The sequence below is a fragment of the Archocentrus centrarchus genome, chromosome 16, assembly GCF_007364275.1.
Source record: "Archocentrus centrarchus isolate MPI-CPG fArcCen1 chromosome 16, fArcCen1, whole genome shotgun sequence".
Taxonomy (NCBI): domain Eukaryota; kingdom Metazoa; phylum Chordata; class Actinopteri; order Cichliformes; family Cichlidae; genus Archocentrus; species Archocentrus centrarchus.
The window spans coordinates 26,128,776-26,153,661 of record NC_044361.1 but is presented as its reverse complement, the minus strand read 5'-3'; the positions used below and the strand labels follow the sequence as shown (position 1 = coordinate 26,153,661).

The window sequence follows — 24,886 nt, the reverse complement described above, 5'->3', positions numbered from 1 at the left end:
ACATCAGCAGGAGTCAGAAACTCCTTGAATGAGGTAAAACGGTCTGTCGGGAATGTTACCATGAATATGGCTTGTTTGTCAGTTTACTTTCATACATAGGATAAAGTTTACTTACTGGACAAGAAGTCAATTTGCAATGAATTTCAAATGAGAGGCGGAAAAATCATTTTGGCTCTTCTGCTTAGGCCAATGTTTTTAACTTTTTGTGTACCTGTTTGGCTAAATGCAGGGCTGTAAAGAGGCACACAGCTTGTCTATTAAATGTGAGAGGTATCACTTTTATTTATTTATTTTGCTTATTATTTTTATTGATATTTATTTTGATTTAGTAGATTAGAGTTTCAAACTGAATAGGCATATTTTAATAGCTGTTTTTTTTTTAACTTAAGGTTTATATTAAAAAGTGAATAATTTGTTCATTACATTATCTGTGAGGATTCTTTCATGTCAGAACGTCAACCTACACAAATGCATTTTTGACCATTATTAAATGTTTTCGACCAATAAAACATGTCAAACTTTGCACTTCTGCTAGTATATGAAGGAGTGTGAGGGCCACATTGAGAAAAAAGATCATTTTGTGCATTTTGAGAATACAGTCAAAATCGTCGAAGTCGTCATTTCAAGTCAAATAATGGCCACAGCTGCTATACTCTCTACAAAATGCCTGGGGTAGAAACAACTTGATCAGCTGTGTTATTGTGTCTTGTGGTTCTACATGTCCCCTCTGTACTACTGTACAAAGTTGCAGCCATCCTTCCATCTAACCATTGCCAGTTTGTGTGGTTTTTCCTTCTGAGCAGATGCAGCTTTCTGCACTCTCTCTTTAACATCCTCATACTTATCACTACATCGTGTTTATGTACTAAAAGAGAAATCATTTCCTTGTTACTAAAACCGATTCTAAAGTATAGTTTCACTAACTCATAATACAGGACATTCTGGAGGGGATAACAGACGTGTCGTGGCAGTTGTTTGACTTGAAACGACTTTAATCTGCACATTTCGACTTTTTTCTCAAAATTTTGAATTTATTCCCAAAATGCACAATTTTTTTTTCTCAACGTGGCCCTAATACTCCTTTTGTATTAGTACCAGTGGGGCTAGCTGATAAAGTAAGCCCTACAGCCTGGAATGACATGGTCATTATGCTTCATAAAAGACTCAAGCCATTTTGTTTGGTGGTGTGTCCACATCTTTTGATTATAAAACATATACATATGTAAATTATACATGCAATAATATCGGTGTACACAACACTATTTTTCCAAGAAACATTTAAAAAAGAAAAAAGTAAAAGATCAAATAGCATTTTATATGCTTTCCTCCAAGTATTTACGGATCTGTCAGGTTTCCTCTATGTGTCCCCCCCAATAGTAAACTCCTTCCTACGCCCTTGCACACACGCACACACAAAAAGATAACAAAAGAGCAAAACATACATATTAAAAATGTGAAAACTGCAAAGCAACATAATTGCATTCGATACATTAACACTAGGTTCAGAGTGCAAGAAAAATCAAAGTGGAAGTAACACATGTTTAGTACCTTCTTAAAACACATACAGCATATTTACATGTAACAGGCACAAACGGCATGAACACTCATTATTCAGTAGTCAGACTGCCAAAGTGCTAACAAAACCCTGTTAAGCTCATCGGTGTGAGCACACCCAGAAGAAGACTCTGCTCTACAAACACTGACACATCATATTGTGCTACTGCAGGCGATCAGCGTGTAGTAACTGGAGCCTTTACAATCGATACACATCATCTCAAATAGAAACAAATGCATACAATGACACTTCGGTTCTAAAATTAATACAATTGGCGTAGTGTTTTTTTTGTTATTTTTAATTCAACATCATCTAGCGTGTGTAATGACTTGTTGTGACTGAGATGTGTTTAGTTAACAGTAGATCGTGATGTGTTTCTATCCATCCCTTAAAATCAGGTAATAGTATCACACTAGCAAGTACTTCAAAACACTGCTGCAGAAAATGTAACTGTATTTTATTTTATAACCTACGTTGTAATAGCTGCGTCTCGCAAATATACTATAGATGTTGAAAGAATTTCAAGTACAGTGATGGATCAATATATTTTCTGTGCTATAACAGTTAGGAGCTGTATAAACTTACACGTTTAGCCACCTGAGTTTCAGAAATCCAATCCATGCTGTAAATTCCAGCATTATGACGACTTTTTTTTTTTTGTTTTGTTTTTTTTGTCATTCTGGTTGTACCCTGCAGTGAAATCTGCAACCTAAAGAGGTAAGCTTTTGTTTTTGAGAAAGCCTTAAAGAGGCTTTTGTTCAGGCTTGGCAGTGCTAGACTACATTGCTCTCATCCTTATACAAATATTACATTTGATGCAGATGGCTCTAGCTTACAGAACTCTCCTTGTTTTACTTGTTTCTCAAACGCTGCTGCATCCAAACAACACACAAGCAAAGACATCATCTGTTGTCAGGGGATATGGTGCTGCTGCTGGATGAGAAGAAGTCTTTGCCTTCTACATGCATAAATATATTTATTTCATATCTATATGGACCTGAAGGGGAGAGGGACTGCTGCTAAACCCTCCTCAGTGTTGTTTTTTTTTCTGCCTAGTCAAGACATCACGAGTCCCTCCCCCTGACAACAAGGCATTTCAGACAGGACATCAAGTCAAACTTGTCTTTTTTTTTTTTGGGTCAAACAGCTGAGTTCCAAAAACCAGCTTTTCAAGCTTGACCTCAATACATAAACCCCTAAATCCTGCAACCTTTTAACACTGAGAGTAGCTGAAGACCTCACACAGAGCATATGCTGATCCTCTTATGAGGTAAAAAAGGACGGGGGCTGGCACCGGAAATGTCAACAAACCTTAAGTACTGGTAATTCAGTTAAGTGTGCCCCCTCTTTAAAGGGAATTAAATTAAAGGAAATTCTGTAATTAATAAAGCATTTCTAACTTGGGGGTGGGGTGGGGTGGGGGGTCTTTAAAAACACTATTTCATTTTTAAAAAGGCACTTTAAAAGCATACATTTAAAATACTAAAATTATTTTGCATTTAGTACACTGAAATGGCTTCTTTAAAACACACACCTTTCATTGTTTCTGAGGTATGGAATATAACTCTTAATATATAAATATAATATATAATAATAGAACTCTTACAGTAGCTATGTGCAAGAAACATGTTTGCCTGCGTTGCTGCACCCAAAGTCTTCCTTCGTATCTTCTACAGGTATTCATTTTGTTTCTGAAGGCAGACTGACCATGGGAAACTTTTCTGTGGGGGACATAGGTGGAGGTTCTTTGTTTTCAACGACAATTGCCTCGGGCACCGAGGAATGGGGGGGTTTCCCTGTACTGGCAGCGAATCCTTGTGCAATGTCATCAAAGGTCCTTCCTTTTGTCTCAGGAACTCGCAGGTAGGTGAAGATGAAGAACAGGATGAGGAGGACCATGAAGATGAGAAAGACATAAGGACCACAGATTTCCTGAGAAAAGGAGAAGGAGGTTTGTTATGAGACAAACTTGAATAATATTTGTACATGTGAACATTTTTTGCAGGGGTAATAAATGTGAAAAATACCTGCAGTTCAGGGAAGCCCAGCGACACCAAGAAGTTCGCAGTCCAGTTCAAGCAACCAGCAACGGCCATGGCAGCAGGTCGAGGCCCCTGGGAGAAGAGCTCAGCCACGATGAACCAGGGGATGGGACCTGGACCCATCTCAAAACTGGCAACAAAGCCGAACGCAGCCACTATTACCAGAGATGGGGTGGTCTTCTGCTCAGAGAAAGAAATAAAGAAAATGAGGAAAAAAATGTCATTCAGCCACAACAGGATGGGTTTTAATTGTAAGCAGTACGACAACAGGCACTCACCACTAACAACAGAGAGATGGTCATGATGAGGGCGCAGATGGCCATTCCACCCAGTCCAATAAGGTGCAGTGTCCTGCGTCCCGCCCGTTCAACCAGGAAGAGCTAGAGTTCAAAGAGACATAATGATCGACTGTCATTCATTAAAATATTAAACCTGCACTGGATTAAGAAAGCACCTGTGCTGTAAGGCACTTACAGAGACAACAGTAAACACTGTGTTGACAGCTCCGACTCCTATGGTGGCGTAGATGGGCTGAGTTACACCAGCGTTACTAAAGATGCCCGTAGAGTAGTTAATGACCTGAAAGAAGGAATGAAGGAACAAATGAACAAAAAGTGTTTGCAATATGATTTCACTGCACATGCATTAGTTTGGTCATCTCTAACCCCTGAGATATTATCTGATTCTCTTGTAACCAAATTCTCTTTTATGCTCAGTCAACAATGGCTTTAATAGTTTCTTCCTCCTGCTGTGGCTGGAAACAAGGTTGCTGAGAGTGCAAGGATGCAGCAGAGTTGAGTGGTAATTCTCCATGTGTAGTCATTTGACTATAAAACTACTGGTAAATGCACTCACTGGAACAGTTACAGAAGGAAAATGACTCACGCTGCACCATGTAAAACTGCACTGGTTGTTTCCTGGTGAGTGATATGGGTCATGAGTGTTAATGCTGAATGTTGCAGCCTTTAGCCCCAGGCTGCAGCTTCATGGTGCCTGTCAGATCAGACAGCAGCTGCTAATGAATTTAGTCAGCCTGGGTACGTGACCTTATTAACAAAATAGCTATTAAATACCACTGTGCTTATCTTGTTTCAATCACCCTTAAAGACTTACATTATTCCACTCAATCTAGCACTGCCTGAAGCCAAGAAGCACCTCTTCTCGTGTGCTTGTCAAAAACATTTGTACAGTTTTAGTGAACGCTCCTTTAAACATTCCTGGTTGACTTTAAAGATTGCTCTGTCACTTCATGTGGACTGACATGTGATAATTATATCCCTATCATGGCACTGTATTATGGGATGTGACGTCTACTCACAGTGTTGATGCCAGACAGCTGCTGTGAGAGATGGAGGATAATAGCGATAATGATTGGCTGTCGATAGTTTGGAGAGCGGAACAGTTCTAAGATGGTCACTTTCTTTTCCATGGACATCTTCATCCCTTCTTCCTTCATCTCTTGAATGTCATCCTCCACGTCTTCAGTGCCACGCAGACGTACCAGAGCTACAAGAAGAGAAACAGATAAGAGAAAATACAGGGGAGGTAAGTACAAGTATAATCTGCAGTAAAAGGCGGCTTGGAGCAGTGAACTTTTCTGCACATCATTAAAAATAAGTCATATTAGATTCAGCCTCATTAATCCGATGTTGCCAGCTCGATTTAGAAGTATGCAAACGTAAGACTTAAGACTGACCTTTTCTTGCCTCTTCCTCCTGGTTGAGAACAATGAGGAGGTAGCGAGGGCTTTCAGTGCAGAAGGGCAGCATGATTGTCTGCAGTACGGCAGGGATGATGGTCAGAGCGAGCAGCAGAGGCCACAGAGCGTCTGAACCCAGGAGAAACTCCAGACCAAAGATCTGAAGAACACACAGGCAAAATATAGAAAATGAGGTGCATAAAATAGACCTATTTGAGTCAATTTACTCCTGGTATATAAAATTCTTCTCTTTCAGCTTTCAGCTTTCAGCACACACACACACACACACACACACACACACACACACACACACACACACACACACACACACACACACACACACACACACACACACAGGTATGTGCAGATGAGTGCTCCTTTCATTTCATGAAGGATGCTATTTTGATGAAATGAGGTGGAAAAAGCAAAAAAAAATGTGTTGCTTTAAAATAAAAAAAACAGGTTAGAAAACATCACATATTTTGTTTATTTATGCTCATCTAAATTTATGTATCTGCTGAGAGCAAATGTGTTATTCTGTAAAAAGGAAAATATTATCATGTTGGTTTGCATATTTAATATTCATCACGATAGTGTACCTGTGCCACCAGGATGCCAATAACTACACCCAGCTGGTGCAGTGTACCAAAGGCTCCTCGGACCGCAGTGGGACTGATCTCGCCCACATACATGGGTGTCAGTCCTGTGCACAGACCGCAGAACACACCGATGATCAACCGGCCGATGATGACTATCTCATAAGACTGACTCAGAGTCGACAGTCCCATCAGACCACCGCCCAGAAGAGCCAGGACGTTGTTTATCAGCATGGACTTCCGCCTGATGGTAAGGGACAAAAACAGAAGTGAAACAGGCACCCAGAGAAACCAGAGTGTGTACAGTATTCTCAGTAGTAGTGCGGTTTGGTCCAAATATGAGTCCAAAGCAAATATAGTGAAATTACATGACATAGAAAGATTTTATTATATGAGAAACCAAAACCAAAACACGTTGCTGCTTTTTGTTTACTAAAAGGCTGAAATGATTAGCCTGTTGTTTCAGCTGCAAAGGAAACAAATCATAATAGATATATTTGTTTTGTTTTTACCAATGTGAGTTACATTCAGAAAAATGGGAATTCATATTTTACTGCCTGATACGCTGAATGAAACTCTTCATCCAATCTCAGTGTTTAATCCTTCATTTTCTCACCTGCCAAATTTGTTGACCATCGCTCCAACAGAGAAGGACCCGATCATGCCTCCCACACTGAAGATGGCCACGGTAAAACTCCACACCAGGTTAACTGTCCTCGAGCTAAAGGGCTCCCCGTATCGGTCCTGGGACACATTAGTGAAAAACGTGCGCAGTTTCTGCCACGCCAAAGGAAAAAAAAAAGGGTGACAAGGTCAGGAGTGGCTTATTTTATGAAACATTAGTTAAAGTCTACCAGAAGTAGTGGTGCTTAGGAGGAGTTTCTGCTTCTACCACATGGTGGCAGTATTGCTTTTTGCATTGTAATAATAGAAATGAGAACAGACACATTTAGGTCAGAACTGCTAAACTAAGGAAGCACAAAAGATAACAGACATAGAGAAAGATTGATTAATGTTAATGCTGAACCTAAAAAGTGTTAGGATACTTTGGGTATTCAGTACTGTGCAGTTTCAGCCATCACTGCAATATTAATACGAGGAAGTGAGAGGGATGCATATATTATTAATCTAGGAATGGTGCAGACTCCTTTAAAGGCTTGTGCTGCTGTCCTAAAACATGGAAAAACTCTGCATGAATTCAATCGGCTGCAAACACGCACCTGCTCGGGTGCATTGATGACACCGATGTTGTAGCCAAACTGTAGAGAGCCGATGACTGCCGTGGACACACAGTAGAGCAGGTAAGGTGTCACCTTCTTCTTGGGCTGTTGAGAGAGAAGAAAACACTCAGTTATGATGCACTGTCACAATAAATTGCAGATGACACTTCTGTCCAATCATTCCCACAGTCTGAATGGCCTGTTCCTGGCTCTACAAAGCTTTCGTTGTTTACAGTCACACTGGTAATTACAAACAATGAGCCTTTCTCCATCTGCTCTCGCTTCTGGTTTTAAGATTGCTGCATTAGTAACTGTGGGCTGGCTGCAGTGCAGTGAATCTCCATGATTTGTAGCTCTAAATTACTTCCCAGATAAGTAGGTAAAGACTAGAGTTTAATCCCGGGATCCGGGATTCCCGGGAAATGCGATCAGAACCATTTCCCGTTTCCCGGGAAACGTTAAGACGGGAAACCGGGAAAAAAGTCGCGCGAAAGAAAAGAAAGTAAAGAAAAGAAAGAAAAGAAAGCTTCAGAATGTTAAATTTAAGGAAATATTGAGAGAAGGGTTCGTTTAATGCGAAAAGCATTACTCTGCATTTCAGGCACGTTCAGCCTCCGTTTAAGGCTGGCGTCAGCCTTCATCTCAAGCGTTTTAATAGAGGTATCTACACTTTAAGTTTTTGAAATCGTAGGCAATGTGTTTAGCCTAAGGTATTTTGCATTATATAATTATATATTGTTATATTGCATTATATAGCCTATAAAATATGCCTGCCCTGAACAATAAAGAAATATCTGTTTAACTTCGAGTGTTTCTTTTCCTCGTTTGCAGCCGCTTACTAACAATCATGAATTAGGATACGGGCCTATTGTGTGAAGAAAGTATCATGAATTACTTTAACATATTTCGCTTTTAAAATGGAGTTGAGTAAAATGTATATTTTTTAGGCTATAAGGATTGGCGGCCAATTTTTCAAAAGACGATTCACAACGAACCTACTTTAACCCTTAGACACGGCGTTATAAATTTGCTGTTGCCAGAATGGCAATGACCAAGTCGTAGTGCATTACTCAAGGCCCTGTGTTTTGTCATGTTATAGTGAAGTACGGTAGTTAACTTTTCAATGACTATTACAGCGTTCCACCGGTGGAACGGTGTGCATTGTGGACAGCGCAAGTAGCTGAGCCTTTATCAATGCTGTGTGGAGATGAACCGTATTGTTTTGCACCAGCAATTGTAAATAGCTTGGTATAATTCCATGTACAATGCAGGAATATTCGAATTATATTTGTTAAGGGAGCGTTGAGGAACAATACAACACCATAGCTCGAGCACTCGAATGCCAAGATGTAGGTTTTATTGCATTAATCAAGCCAACATTGCCCCCTACTGGACATAACAGGACATAGCTGGAAAGCTACCTCTACAATATCAAAATCACAAGCTACAGAAGGCCTAATTAAAATTAAAAAAAAAACTTTTTCCCGGGATTTGATTCATGTCATTTTTGGGAAAAATATTAAACCCTAGTAAAGACACTGTGAGACAGTAAGACTGAATCCTGTTGTGACTGTTTTCTACTGCAGGTTTCAGAATTAAACTGGGCTTAGCTCATACTAACAAGCTAATACACCTTACATGAATCCCTCACACTGGCATGCAAAAGCATTCAGTGAAGCAGACCTGCACACTGGTATAAATGACATTGTAACTTTACTCATGCAATGTGTGGGCAGCATATGGATAATATGGAAATTTCAATCCAAGTTTCACTTTGACTTTAAAACTAGCCCACAGAGATTTGTCCATGATATCACTGTCTGCATGGATTCAACATATTGAATGCTTTTTAGAACAGACTTCCACAATATTAGCAACAGTCTGACTTCAAAACAAGCAGCACACAGACTCCCCCAAACAAACTGAATGAAAGTTGAGATGAAGAAAGCTAAAATGTTACATATCTTAGGATCATCTGACTCGGGGTTGTATCGACCTGTCCTGAGGCATGCGGTTGCACAGGCACACATTCATATGTTTGTTTATACATGTGCCATTTGTAGCATTTGTAACATCTGCAGCCAAGCCCACAAGATTACTCAATATCTGCGGGTGAATTGAAAAAAAAAAATGACTGAAGAGTAGAATACACACGCTGGCCCAAATTTGTGTCTGCAACTAAGGATGTTGTAAACTTTACAACATCCTTAGTTACAATGTAAAGTATTCACCTAAAAAAAAAAAACCTATCATCTTCTAAACTTCACTCTTTTAAATTCCTGTATTTATTGCTGATTGATTTTTCCTCTTGCAATGTATAATTAAATAGAAGAATAAATAATAAGCACATGCAGTTAAACTGATACCAGCCTTTAAAAAAAAAAAAAAAAGAAACATGGCACAACTTCCACATTCATGTCATCTCGCAATTGTCTACGATTATGCAGAAAAAAAAAGTTTGGAAACAACCGTGAAAATGAAGTAACTGTAAGAAACTGATTACAAAAGACAAAGGTTTGCAAAAAAGGCCGGAGGTCAGAGGTAGCGGCGAAATGAATGCATTTAGTTGATTTTATGATTATCAAGAGTACTTGAGTAATAACACTGACTCTCCTGTGCTGCACACAACATTGTGCTATTGTTGTACATGAGTTTTCATGCCCCTTCTTCTCTGTCAGACTGCGATTCCCTCATCCCACCTCTCCAGGCAGGACGCAATAAAGACGAGGAACTGTAGCACACTCAAGTCTAGACTTGCCAGTCCTGACTCCCAGTCGCGCTCTCTTAGTCACGTCCTAAAGCGCTCAACTCTCACCAGATGGAAAGATACAGAAAACCTGCAGGTCTGTTGTATAACCCTCTGTCTGGTGTACTTTACATAAACTCATCATTTGGCAGTTATTGCTGGTGAAATTCAGCATCCGTTTCAGGATAAAAACGTGGCTTATTGTTTAAAGGGTGAAATTAACTTCTGATCATTAAATTGAATAAACATCAAAACAATATGAGCAACCCTTGCAACAGCATAAGTAAGAAACTGCTCTCTTTACCTTGTCATCATCCAGATGCTGCATCCTGATCTCTGCTGTTTGATGTTCACAGAAAGGATACTGAAGCTCGTCAAACTCAAGAGTCTAATTCCTTATGAAGAGGCCCCTGTGCAAGCAGTCAGCAGAAACACCTGAAAACAAACAAACAAAAGAACCATATTTTGCAATTTTAATGTAGATTTAAGATTAAAATCCATGATCAGAACATTCAAATAAACCCAGAGGGTTACAAAGGAAATCATTACCCTCTTGAAGCCTCTTAGAGCTTTTATGAGCTATAAACTGCATACCTCTAATGGAGTCTGGTAGTGGAGCTCACTCAGGCAGCTTAGGCACTTCTCAGCACTGTCTGAAATCTGTCAGTGGATGGAGAATTTGTTAGTGCTAGTAATGACAGTAAGTGTTAGCAGAAGGGACTCTAATTGGTTGGCTGCTATGAGTGGGAGGCCGTGGTATAAAACGGTGGCCTGCAACAGCATATGGCGATCTTGCTTCTGGTGACGCACACACTTCCGGGTTCTCATTCATGCTTTCTCCTAGCTGTAGCAGGTTAGAACTGAGTACATATTGTTGTTGCTGTAGGTCTGCTTGCTCTGGTCCTTACGGATATTTCGTGTTACAGAGTACACTGGTGGTAACCCCATTAGGAGCCCTCCCTCCATAAGCTTTGGGTATGGTATACTTCCTTTTATTGTGATGCAATTTTATCCTGTAGCTTATTGGTCTTTTAACTTGTAGGTAGTAGCTGGGGAAGCCCCGTACCGGCCAATTTGGTTCCCGCAAGCATTGACTGACTGGTATGTAATTCCGTAGGATTTCTGTTTATACTCATTATCTTTGCCAGTCATTTTAATATTTACTGTGTGTTATAGGGTGTTTGGGCCAGGGTTGGCGGCATGTTGCTTACCACGGCGCTGCCATCGCTTCCTCAGGATAAAGCTACAGCGTGCTGCTGTTTTGCCTTTCCCTCTTTTTTTTATACAAGTGTTTTATGCCCGCTGCCTTGTTTTATTATTAGTGCGATAACTTTGTTGTGCCGGCAGGAAGACTGCACATTGGAGAGTTTTAGCACTATTGCTATGTGCAGGCATGCTTTTTGTTTTATTGTGTTACGGGTCTGTGTTACACATGACAGATGAATGAACTGACTAGGCGTCCTATTGGATTCTGACATATATAGGGTGCATGACAGGTAAGTATGAATACTGGGTTAGTGGTGTGTATTGGAATGGCGATGTATATGGCTGGATGTGTCAGAATGAGGGCAGGGGAAGGGGTAAGCATCTGTTGTATTTACAGATAAGTGAGACTCATATGTGGGATGACCAAGAGATGGGTAAGTAAGTATTTGAGGTGGGTGTCTCTCTCTAGTGGATCGCCTGGGTGGGATAGGCAAACTGGGTTGAGAGTTTTGTCCATGTTCCTCAAAGTATGCATGTTCAGGCAGTTCTTGCACTTCCTCAGCCAGGGGCATGTTTGAAGGTGACAGCTGGCTCGCCTCCTGGTCATTTTTGTCCTGTCCACTAAGATGTTGTACTCCACTCTGCTTTTGTTCATACTCCACTTCATACTGACCCCCCTTCTGTGTTCCAGTTTGAGGTGGTATTAAGTTAGGTTCTGGTGTGCTTTGGGCCTCCATCTGTTCTGGTTCATCCAGAGTCCTGATGAGTCCCATTGCTCTTGAAGTAGGCATCTGCCTGGGGGGAACTTGAACCTCGGAAATGCCCATTGGCTGTTCACCGAGTGTAGCCCGTGAGTCATCCATTATGTTTGGTTCGGCCCAGTTTGAAGTAGACCTCAGCCAAAGTAGAAAATGAGGCGAGTAGCCAGTGGCTTCGTGCCAAGTACAGTTGTACGAATGTACATTATGTGGTAGGTTTCCATGACTCCTTTTCTTGCTCCGTCAGTGTCCGCAGCATTTGCAGCAGCGTACGGTTGAACCATTCAGCTGGATTACCCTGGGGATGGTATGGAGATGTCCGAGAGTGGCTTACTCCTGACAGCTGTCCAAGTCTTTGGAACAGTTCATTTTTTGAATTCGTGTCCTGGGTCACGATGCAGTTTGTGAGGGAAGTCAAAACGAGGTATGTAGTCATTGTATATTCGGTCTGCAGCTGTCCGTCCTGACTTGTTCTTGGTTGGATAAGCCTGCGCAAACCTGGTGAAATGGTCTATGACAACCAAAATGTATTCATGCCCGCCTTTGTTTTTCTCAAGATGCAGGTAATCGATACAGACCAGTTCCAAAGGTGACTGAGGGCACAGACATGAACTGTGGGCTTCTTTTGCTATATACAGGAACACCTTTTTGTCACATAATCTTCAACAGACTGTTTCATATAAGGCCAGAAAAATCTGTCTCTGGCCAGGTGGAGTACTCTCTCTGTACCAATGTGCCCCATGTCATTGTGGAGGTGGTTCAGAACAACAGCCAGGTGCTTTTGTGGCAACACTAACTGCTTTCTCTCAGGTGTCTTACGATACAGAACTCCATTTTCAAGGTGCAACCGTGTCCACTCATGGAGAAGTTTGCGGGCCGGCCCCCTCGCTGATTTGCGGATATTATCAGTGAGTCTATCACTCACTTCCTTCAGCCTCACTATCTCCCCTATTATCAAGTCTTCCTTTTGAGCTTGAGCCAGCTCATCTTGGCTCAACCTCTGCAGGGGTGTGTTAGGCTGTGGGACAACCTCAAGGGACGAGGCAAAGATGGCAGCCACCCAGGCCACATCTTTCTTTTGGGCTGCATGGCTTCCTTCCCAGGCTGCACCTACAACTTCGTGCGACAGCTCCTCGGTACACGTTGACATGTAATGGTCAATATCCAGTGGGACACGAGAGAGGGTGTCTGCATCAGCATTGACCTTCCCTGGTCTGTACTTGATGTTAAAGTAAAAGTCTGACAATTCAGCTACCCATCGGTGACCAGCTGCATTGAGTTTGGCTGTGCTCATAATGTAAGTTAGGGGATTATTATCCATGTAGATGGTGAATTGTGGAGCATAGAAAAGATAATCTCTAAACTTCTCACACACTGCCCACTTTACTGCAAGGAACTCCAACTTGCCGCTGTGTAAGTGGTAGTTCTTCTCTGCTGACGTCAGAGTTCGAGACCCATATCCAATGACTCGTGTCTTACATTTTGCTGTTGATAGAGGACAGCTCTGAGACCTTGTTCAGATGCATCAGTGTGTAGAACAAATGGTAAGTCAAAGTCTGGGTATGCCAGGACTGGAGGGTGGGTTAGCACTCTCCAGAGTGTTTTGGTGCACAGCAGTCCACTCTATTAGAGTTTTGGATGACAACTGGGGTCCTCTATTTTTACTTTTGTCTTTACTTGAATGGGGAAAGGTGGATGATGCTTGAGTTTTCACTTGGAGAAGCTGATATAGTTGCTTGGCTATACTTGAAAAAGTTTGTACGTATGACCGGTAGTAGCTGAGGAATCCCAGGACTCTTCTGAGCTCACCTATGGTCTGTGGCGTCTTGGCTTTGAGGGCCAGTACAGCATCCAAGTCCTTGGGGTCGATACGAACCCCTTCCGCAGAGACTAGGCAGCACACATAGCGGACTTCACTCTTAAACATCTCACACTTCTCAGGCCGGAGTTTCACCCCATGACATTGTAGCGCTTGGAACACCTTGCGGATGACCCCCACATGATCCTCGAATGAGCGGGAGTAGCAAAGGACATCATCAAGATATGGTATACAACACTCATCCCTCAAAGTACTCAACATCTCCTCCATGCTTCTCTGGAAAGCAGCAGGTGCGTTTGACAGACCAAATGGGATTCTCACCCATTCATAAAGCCCCCAGGGAGTGATAAAGGCCGTGAGGTGGCATGAACCCTCAGCCACAAAGCCCTGGTGATATGCTTTACCTTGGTCTAAAATGCTGAACCATGAGTGTGCCCCCAAAGTATCCAACAGGTCACGTGTCCGGGGCAAAGGGTGTCTGTCTGGCATGGTTTTCTGATTCAGCAAGCGATAGTCTATACAGAGACGTAATGTGCCATCCTTCTTTTGCACACACACAGAATAGGAAGACTTTGATTTAACAATCCATCCTTTTCCTAGGAGATCTTGGATGTAGTCTTTGACCTCCTGCAGAAGAGGCTTTGGGATGGATGTATATGTTCTCTGCACAGGGATGTCATCTTTCAGATTTATCACCATTTGCAGGCTTGGGAGACAGCCAATGTCATTGTCATCCCTTGCAAAGACTGACGACTCTTCATATAGCATCCTCTTTACGCCTTCTCGTTGCTCCCCCTCTAAATGATCAAGATTCACAGGTGGGTGCCACAGGGTTTTGGTTGGCTCACTTGGTGGCATGGTATGGGTGATCACCTCATTAACAGCTGCAGAGAATAAGGATGCCTGCCCACTGTGTGGGTAAGCGTCTATGATCCTTTCGAAGTGTTGTAAGGTGCCTAACACAGTCTTCCTTGGTAAGGTGATATCATGTTTGGTGTTATTGCCAACCGCCACTGTTACATAGGGTTTTGTGGGATTCTGTGTCTTGAGGAAGCAAGCCTGGTCCTAGGTCTAGCTGCTCCATTGTTTGACTGTTATCATCTGCTTCAAACAACACTAAGCGCTCTGTGGGGTTAATCGTTGATGGGACCCCACACTTCACCCAGGCAACCTGACCAGCAGAGACAGCAGAGCTCCGAAAGTGAAGCGTCTCAGCCCGGCGTGGCGCCTTGCGATCAACCGCTAGCTAGAACACCCCCCCCCCCCCCCACACACACACACACACACAAAACGCACCATCCGCATCCTCTCAACGCTTACTGTGTTCATGTGTGCAGATCACTTATTCATGGACTTATAAAATACAAGACTTCTATGACATAACTTACCGACTGTCTTTAAATGGGACAGGAGGAGGGGAGGTGAAGGAGCGCAGGGGCGCCTAATCAGCGCAGCGCCTCTGTTATTGATCATGTCATATGCACAGCTGTTCAATACAGAAAATGCAACTAGAGAAATATTTTCCCAAATTGTTTTGGCGACCCCCTCTTGTGCGGCGCCCCTATGCATTGCATATAGTGCATACCCCCTTTTTGCGCCACTGGGTATCGGTATCGGACATAAAAAAGTGGTATCGTGCCATCCCTAATCTCTGCCTCTCTGTCCTCCTGGTGTGAGATATGAATGAAATAATATGACCCCGAATAAAAGCCTTAAAGGCCTCCCAGACAGAGTGGATTCCAACCTCAGTAGACGCATTAACAGAAAAATAAAAATCAATTTGGGATGTAATTAATTTTTTAAAGTTGTCTACCGACAACATGTAAGAGCAAAACTTCCAATGCCTCTGGCTAAAAATGACGGTGGGAAGACATAAGTCAATAGAAACAGGAGCATGGTCTGAAATAACGATGGGATAATAGACCGAGGATGAAACCTGCAGAAGCAATTTATTATCAAGTAGAAAAAAAGTCAATCCTTGAGTAAGTATGATGAACACCAGAAAAAAATGAAAAAGTTTTATCAAGGGGGTGGGCAACTCTCCAAGGGTCAGAGAGACCAAGTTGGGAAGCATAATGAAGCACTCGGGCCGCAGATTTAGACATAGACAATTGCATGTCTGGGGGAGGATCTATCTAACAACGTATCCTGTACCAAATTAAAATCGCCGCCGATAATGACATGGTGCATATCTACATTGGGGAGACTAAAAAAAAAAATTGTCAACAAAAACAACGTCATCCCAGTAGGGGCATAAATACAGGCCAATGTTACTGGAAGGCCCGACAGTACACCAGATGCGATCACAAAACGACCATTGGGGTCTGAAAGTGTGTCAGTCAGTTCGAAATCAATATCCTTATGGATAATGATAGCCACCCCTCTTGCCCGAATTGAGTACTTGGAGTGAAAAAGATTATTCATCCAGGGCCTTTTAATGCAGTGGACCTCTGAGGCCTTGAGATGAGTCTCCTGCAAAAAAATAATGTCGGCCTGAAGGTGTTTAAGTCGAGAGAAAACCTTACCAATTTTAATAGCTTTGTTCAGGCCGTTAACATTCCAGGAGATCACTCAGAGACCAGTTAACATATCATGAAAAAGTGGCGGGACTGGGAGTCAGCAGAACAGTGATCACCTCCAGAAACGAAAGGGGGGGCAGAAGGGGGGCCAAGGGGTGAACTGGCGGGAAGGAAGGAAGGCAGGAAGAAAAAAAAAAAAAAAAAAAACATACATCCAAACAACACACACTCCCACATATACAAAAACCCAACATGGTATTCTAACGCACCATAAACATACCCTAATCCCACCCCTGTACAGTCCAAAAGGCTAGGCCTACAAACTAAACCTATCTAACACTCTTGAGGCTCAGTCTCCGATCACAAATGGAAAACCCTCTGTATTAAAAAATAAATAAAATTGTTGGAAAAGGCTAGAAACAAAAAAAATTAAAACCAGTCAATAAGTATTGACAACTAGCAAACCAATAATAGATGGCCTAAACAAAAAGTCACTTGAAGCTGTCAAGACAAAACAATGTGCAGCCGCACGTAACAGCTAGCTGCGTAACAGTCTACAGCCAAAGGCTCACCAGTCCATGGCAGGTCTCAAACGCTCATGAAACAACACACTATGGATCAGGGGATCGCTGTAATCTGAGAAAATCATCTGCTTCAGCAACCGAATTGAGTCTCTTCTTGTCGCCACCAGGAGAAGAGATGAAAAGTCTAGCTGGGAAGCGTAACACCGGGCGATGGCCCACATCGTACAGCTTCTTAAGCACATCCCTATATGCGGCTCGGTGTTCAAGGACCTCAGGGGCATAATCCTCATAAATAGCGATAGGGCGTCCGCGGTATTGCAGATTACCTGTCCGAGAGCGAGCTTCACGGATGATGTTCTCCTTAACTTGGAAGTGATGCAACCTGATGATAACAGCCCTGGGCTTGTTAGTGTTCTGAGACCTGTTAGCCAGAGCCCATCTATCTTTGGCGGAGAAGCGAGCACATCCCCAAAATACCTCTGACAGTAAATCAGCGAAAAAAGCGGTAGGGCGTTGACCTTCAGCAGACTCTGGCACACCAACAACACAGATATTATTGCGTCTACTGCGAGATTCCAAATCAATCATTTTAGCGTGCAGCTTAGCATTAACCTGTGTCAGCTCGTAGCATGTCGCTTCCAACGTCCGAACCCGTTTATCCAGCGAGTTCGAGTTGGCTTCGAATGAGGCAATTTTTTGACCATGGTCAGTTACCGTAAGCTGCAATTGGTCCATCTTGGACTCCAGCGTGGAGAGTGCAAGTCTGTGGTCCGCGCAGATAGCATTGCGATGTTCTTCGAGAAGTGCGGTTAGCTGAGCAAAGCTAACCTGCTGATCCTGGGCATCAGGTGAGGTAGCCTGCTCCTTCTTGCTCTGCTTCGTCGCCTTAGAAGACATCTCCAAATCAGACACAGCTACTATTAGAAGTGGTTATAGTGTCAATAGTAGGTGGTAAATAAGAGGGTTAAGCAGAACTGAGGTAGGAAAGTGAGATACAGCAGAGACCGAGCGGGACACGTCTTACTCTCTAGCCGCCGTCTTGGTCCGCTAATTTCAACTGCTTTCTTGAACTTGAGGTTTTCCTCAGTCAGAAGGCATTTCTGCACAGCTTCGCATTTCAATCCGCAAACAAATCTGTCCCTCAGAGCGTCCTCTAGGTAAGCCCCGAACTCACAGTGTTCCGATAGCTTCTTGAGCACTGCTACATACTGTGCTACCGTTTCTCCTTCCCCCTGATTTCGCTTGTGGAACCTGAACCTCTCGGCTATAACAAGCGGTTTTGGTGTGAAGCGATCATTAAGCACAGTTACAACCTGTTCGTAAGTCATTGTGCCAGGTGCCACGGGAGCTACTAAGCTACGAAGCAGTCCATACATTTTAGGTCCCATCACACTGAACAGTACTGAAACTTTCTTAGCCTCGTGAATGTCATTAGCCACCAAATAATGCTCAAAACGTTCAATATACGTTGTCCATTGCTCACCAGACTCATCGAAAACGTCCATATGTCCATATATTCCAGCCATCATACGTCTTTCTGGGATTACTTGCACTGTAGACAGTGACGCAAAAAGGGGGTATGCACTATATGCAATGCATAGGGGCGCCGCACAAGAGGGGGGCGCCAAAACGATTTGGGAAAATATTTCTCTAGTTGCATTTTCTGTATTTAACAGCTGTGCATATGACATGATCAATAACAGAGGCGCTGTGCTGATTAGGCGCCCCTGCGCTCCTTCACCTCCCCTCCTCCTGTCCCATTTAAAGACAGTCGGTAAGTTATGTCATAGAAGTCTTGTATTTTATAAGTCCATGAATAAGTGATCTGCACACATGAACACAGTAAACGTTGAGAGGATGCGGATTAGGGTTTAATCCCGGGATCCGGGATTCCCGGGAAATGCGATCAGAACCATTTCCCGTTTCCCGGGAAACGTTAGACGGGAAACCGGGAAAAAAGTCGCGCGCGTTGATTTGACTTTCAGAAAGAAAAGAAAGCTTCAGAATGTTAAATTTAAGGAAATATTGAGAGAAGTGTTCGTTTAATGCGAAAGGCATTATTCTTCATTTCAGGCACGTTCAGCCTCCGTTTAAGACTGGCTTCAGCCTTCATCTCAAGCGTTTTAATAGAGGTAGGGCTGCATAAAACGATTATTTTAGTAATCGAGTATTCTATCGATTATTCCATCGATTAATCGAGTAATCGGATAAGAAATACTTTTTTTATTAACAGTTTATCTGCATATTTTAACTTCCGTACTGCAGTTTTTCGCCGTGTGAACAAACAGCGGTGGATGGAGCAGCTACAAAGTTCTCTTTTCTTCACCTTAACACTTGCTGATCAGGTGCTTGATGAAGGACCTCCAGCTGTTTCCCAGTAAAGATTTTAATGCTGGTTACTAAAAGAAAAAGCTGCTGTTTTGGACGCTGGAAAAACGTTTCCTTTTGCACTACTTGAGCTCACCGTCTCTTTGCGCTTGCGCAGTTAAAACCGCTGCCTGCTATGAGTGTTTTGAAAAACTAGTGGCTGTGGGAGCCATGGTGCATGTGTGAGTAATGTTGTAATGCTTTGTATTCACAAGCAATCTCAAAAATACGTTTCTACTGCAGGTCTATATTTAGTCACTAATAAGGGATTAAAAAAAAAAATTTTTGACGGAGCCTCCCGGTCCTGGGGGGCGGGCCTTCCGGTACCGAACCATCGCTAGTGCTAATGGCCGGCGCTCTAGCAAACCAGTTGTGCTAGCTACAGCTGAAGTAAAGACAAAAATAACAGCTGAAATTGTCAGCGAGCACAACACACACAGACACACAGAGAGCAGTGGAGGCGTGGAAATGCATGTCAGCGATAGTTGCCACCCGTCCGGTAAAGTACGGAACCCCGCATGTTACGGAGCCGTATTCCGCGGAGTCCCGTAACATACGGGGTTCTGTATTTTACGAGACAGGTGGCAACTCTAGCGATGATCCACTCTGTGTTAAAGGAAATCCATCGCAGCGACGGAGAGCTTTTTAGAATCTGTGTGTGTGTGCGCGTGATTCACACTCCAGTCCAGTAGGTGGCGGTAATGCAGTTCTATGTTGGTTTGCCAGCCACCAATAAACCCACAAAAAGGCGACGGAGCACTAGTGCTAGTGAGGAGCGCTGCTTACACCGAGACAGCTGAGCGCTGCAGAGTTTAAACGAAGCATCGACACAGTAAATTTGTGTCGATAATTTTTTAGAATCGAATTAATCGAGTTAATCGATGAATCGTTGCAGCCCTAAATAGAGGTATTACACAATTGTACTTTTTTCCTCTTTAATTTGTTGAAATCGTAGGCAATGTGTTTACCCTAAGGTATTTTGTATTATATAATTTTATATTATTATATATTGTTATATTGCATTATATAGCCTATAAAATATGCCTGCCCTGAACAATAAAGAAATATCTGTTTAACTTCGAGTGTTTCTTTTCCTCGTTTGCAGCCGCTTACTATCATGAATTAGGATACGGGCCTAATGTGTGAAGAAATTATCATGAAATAGATTGCTTTAACATATTTCGCTTTTAAAATGGAGTTGAGTAAAATGTATATTTTTTAGGCTATAAGGATTGGCCAGTTTTTCAAAAGACGATTCACAGCGAACCTACTTTAACCCTCAGACACGGTGTTATAAATTTGCTGTTGCCAGAATGGCAATGACCAAGTCGTAGTGCATTACTCAAGGCCCTGTGTTATGCCATATTATAGTGAAGTACGGTAGTTAACTTTTCAATGACTATTACAGCGTTCCACTGGTGGAGATATAGCGCAACAGATGTCGCCACGACAGCGTGGCTGAGCCTTTATCAATGCTGTGTGGAGATGAACCGTATTGTTTTGCACCAGCAGTTGTAAAATAGCTTGTTATAATTCCATGTACAATGGAGGAATATTCGAATAATATTTGTTACGGGAGTGTTGAGGAACGATACAACACCGCATAGCTCGAGCACTCGAATGTCGAGATGTAGGTTTTATTGCATTAATCAAGCCGACGTTACCCCCTACTGGACATAACAGGACATAGCTGGAAAGCTACCTCTACAATATCACAATAGGTTAAGGCCGACACAGGCTACAGAAGGCCTAATTAAAATAAAAAAATAAATAAACTTTTTCCCGGGATTCCCGGGAAATGGCTCGTCATTTCCCTGGATTTGATTCATGTCATTTTCGGGAAAAATATTAAACCCTAATGCGGATGGTGCGTTTTGTGTGTGTGTGTGTGTGTGGGGGGGGGGGTTCTAGCTAGCGGTTGTTTGCAAGGCGCCCCGCCGGGCTGAGACACTTCACTTTCGGAGCTCTGCTGTCTCTGCATTTAGCAAACAGGAGCCCACCCCGCGGACTCCGCACCGGCTAGATCGCTGCTTTTAACCCCTGTATTATTTCACTGCAAGTTACAATCTACCACAGCGCAGGGAAAGTTCACAATGTGCACGTTTGGTGTCCCTAAGGTCATGCGCACTTGATTTCGCGGCTGCAGAAATCGAAATGACAACCAGCATGAATGAGGAGAAGTAAGAAGAAAAACGAAGATCATGAAAATTTCAGGCATGATTTAACAGGAGTGGATCATCGCTGACAAGTTTTTTCCACGCCTCCATTGTCTGTGTGGTTTTACTGGCTGTGCAGAGAATGTGCTGCTATTTTTTCCTTACATCAGCTGTAGCTGCCAGAACGATCACTATAACCTCAATCTGGTGGTTTGGTTTGTGCGATTGTTTGTAGAGAACTTTGTAGCTGCTCCATCCACCGCTGTTTGTTTCACACAGAGCAGGGGTGTCAGTCACAGGACGGGCCAAAATTGAAGACACATTCTGAGTCGCGGGCCGAACAGGATTAAAAATAATTATTTGAATCAGTAAAATAAATTTGAATGGCCAGAATACAGCAGCTTTTTCCCTCAACACATTAAATAAAATATAAAATTATATTATTCTTCAAAAATCACGCCAGGAAAAATGAATATATTTCAAACTGATGAAAAGTTGCAAATTTTTCAGGTAAAAATTGAAATGTGAATTTCTGCGCTTCACAGTCGGAAAAACGCTGCATAAACTGCGCAGTGTTTCCAGTTTATCAGCAAATAGCGCAGCTGCAAACACAGCGGTGGAGACTCACGCGGTCCAGTCCCCAAAGCTGCAGGGAAGCATTATGATGCTTCATGAGAAAAGCCGACTCTCACAGCCACCTTTCATCCCGGAGCCCTGCTGAGGCTTTTCCTGCACTTTCTATGAACTGACAGATTTCCTCAGGCAGCTCATCGCACCTGTGTAATAAGGCGTGTCACCAAATTCAGAAACTATTTACTCCAGAAAAGACTGAAACTGCTGTGATTTAAACCTTTGCCTCTTATATGTCTGTGTTTCAGTGTTTATGACGCGTTCTGTCTTCAGGACTTTGCTGCAGCGTTTCCTGCTGTGTGACGCAGTGATGGACTGTCAGCTCACCTGTGCAGGTCTCCTCTTCATCTTTTCCCGTATCTGTCCCACCAATTCGCTCTTTTCCCCGTAGCGCAAGTGAGGAAAAGAGACAGATGGTTTACCTGCGATGTCAGCGTTCAGGTCTTTTGCCTCCCACCTGATTGGAAAATCCCTGTTTTCCACTTTTCGTTGGGTTATTTTTGGGGAGTCAGGCAGCTTAAATGTCACTGTAAAAAGTGCTGACCGATGTTTTATCCACTGATCACTGATCAATCGGCAATAGGGAAAACGGGTTAGCACACAGTTCTTGGCCTGCCGGCAGCTGTTGCAGTGCCTCGAATTTGTAGTATAAGTGGTGGGAGCACATTTGCCCGCGGGCTATTAATAATAGCTATATGAAATCATCTTGCTGGCCGTGTAAAATTAGATCGTGGGCCGGAAGTGGCCCGCAGACCTTGAGTCTGACACGTGACATAGAGAAAAACTGCAGTATGGAGGTTAAAATGGGCAGATGAATTGTTAGTATGAAAAATTATTTCTTATCCTATTACTTGATTAATTAATGGATTAATCGATACAATACTCGATTCCTAAAATAATCGATAGCTGTATTCAGAAAGCCATAGTCAAACATTAGTTTTCAGCACCAGTGGAGCTGTGAAAGGCCTTTAAGAAAAATGACACGCACCTCAAGAAATGGAACTACAGGTTCACGAAGACTGTGATTAGGATTTAGATGTGCTTTCTGATTACATGTGTAGGCCCCTTCCCTCAATTATCAAGCAGGAGCAGCTTTTAGCGGTTAGTATTAGCTTGCTAATTAGTATTACCACCCCCGCCCCTCGGGGGGGGGGGGGGGGGGGGGGGGGGGGGGGCTAAAAATGTGTCCGCATACACCTCAGAAAGTTTAAAGCTGCGCCCCTGACTGTAGATGAACTCGAAGCAGGTATGAGCTGGGGGAAAGAAGAGGAACAAGGCAGGTGATGATGAGGACAGAGAAAAGAAAAAAGAAAATTTGGCTAGTGGAAATTCTGATTGGCCGGTAACTTTAGAGAGTTACCAGCCACATTGGCTGGTGATCAAAAAAGTTAATTTAGAACCCTGCCTGTAACCACCATTAAAACCTTTACTGATAAACAGGTGGAGGCCTTTCATCAACCACCTGATCAGCAAGTGTCAACATGAAGAGAACTTTGTAGCTGCTCCATCCACTGCTGTTTGTTTCACACAGTGAAACATCTGCAGTTAATATAACTCATTACTAAAACAATCGATAGTTGCAGCCCTAGATGACAGTGGATTATAGTTTTTAAAAGTTTTATATATATCACGCTATTTTAACTCTTTTGTATTGGCAGCATCACTATAAGAATTAAGTTCACTCAAATTAACATGAAACTCTTTAACTACATCAATGAATAAGGATAGTAAGTTTAAAGGTAAAAGTTTTACCGTTATGTTGGGTAAGCCTTTATGTATCCAGTAGAAGAAAAACAAGTCGTGTCTACATCACCCTCTGTATCTTCAAAATTAAATCCGCCTTGCTATCGGGGTGTTTTATAGAAAGCTGTACATGATCAGAGGCACGTTGCCTTCTCTTACTCACTCTTGACGAAAGCGTCGCGATGCGTAAAGTTTCCCGACCGGCCCACGCTTTTCAGAAGAAACAGCGCTTCCGCTCAGCTGGAGAAGGAGGGGGGTCAGGGAGATGGGTGAACAAACGGCGCCGGTGAAAAGAGGAAAAAGTGGTTTTACTAAAAGTACACGTACCTAAATTAAAAGGGCATATTATGCATGATCATATAGGTTATATTATCGACTGATCAATTATGTAGCGTCACTTAGTAAATTTATATTTTAAATTTCCAAAATAAAACAAGTAAAGGACAATCTTTGCATCCGAATATAGTGGTGCAGAAGCAGAAAGACCACGTGTCATAAAAACAAGAAAACTCAAATATTTTAGAAATCTGTTAAAAACATGTTTAAAATTCAATTCAATTCAATTCAATTCAATTTTATTTATATAGCGCCAAATCACAACAAACTGTCGCCTCAAGGCGCTTTGTATTGTGGGTAAAGACCCTACAATAATACAGAGAAAACCCAACAGTCAAAACGACCCCCTATGAGCAAGCACTTGGCGACAGTGGAAAGGAAAAACTCCCTTTAACAGGAAGAAACCTCCAGCAGAACCAGGCTCAGGGAGGGGCAGTCATCTGCCGCGACCGGTTGGGCTGAGGGGAGAGAAAGACATGCTGTGGAAGAGAGCCAGAGATTAATATCAATTAATGATTAGATGCAGAGTGGAGTATAAACAAAGTAAATAAGGTGAATGAGAAGAAACAGTGCATTATGTGAACCCCCCAGCAGACTAGGCCTATAGCAGCATAACTAAGGGATGGTTCAGGGTCACCTGATCCAGCCCTAACTATAAGCTTTATCATAAAGGAAAGTTTTAAGCCTAATCTTAAAAATAGAGAGGGTGTCTGTCTCCCGAATCCAAGCTGGAAGCTGGTTCCACAGAAGAGGCGCCTGAAAGCTGAAGGCTCTGCCTCCCATTCTACTCTTAAGTATCCTAGGAACCACAAGTAAGCCAGCAGTCTGAGAGCGAAGTGCTCTATTGGGGTGATATGGTACTATGAGGTCTTTGAGATAAGATGGTGCCTGATTATTCAAGACCTTGTATGTGAGGAGAAGAATTTTAAATTCTATTCTAGATTTAACAGGGAGCCAATGAAGAGAAGCC

At 42.6% G+C, this 24,886-nt stretch overlaps 1 protein-coding gene across 1 annotated transcript; it reads right to left on the bottom strand.

Moving 5' to 3' along the window:
* Positions 1-1,995: 1,995 nt before the first annotated feature.
* Positions 1,996-23,640, bottom strand: LOC115794253 (solute carrier family 2, facilitated glucose transporter member 3-like). Its single transcript, XM_030749636.1, has 12 exons — positions 23,590-23,640; positions 10,453-10,518; positions 10,163-10,293; positions 7,113-7,217; positions 6,509-6,669; positions 5,896-6,136; positions 5,294-5,456; positions 4,916-5,103; positions 4,072-4,176; positions 3,876-3,977; positions 3,583-3,777; positions 1,996-3,487 (listed from the first exon to the last, which is right to left on the bottom strand). The coding sequence occupies exons 3-12, from the start codon at positions 10,184-10,186 to the stop codon at positions 3,236-3,238; spliced, it is 1,536 nt and encodes a 511-aa protein (XP_030605496.1). The 5' UTR covers positions 10,187-10,293; positions 10,453-10,518; positions 23,590-23,640; the 3' UTR covers positions 1,996-3,235.
* Positions 23,641-24,886: the final 1,246 nt, after the last annotated feature.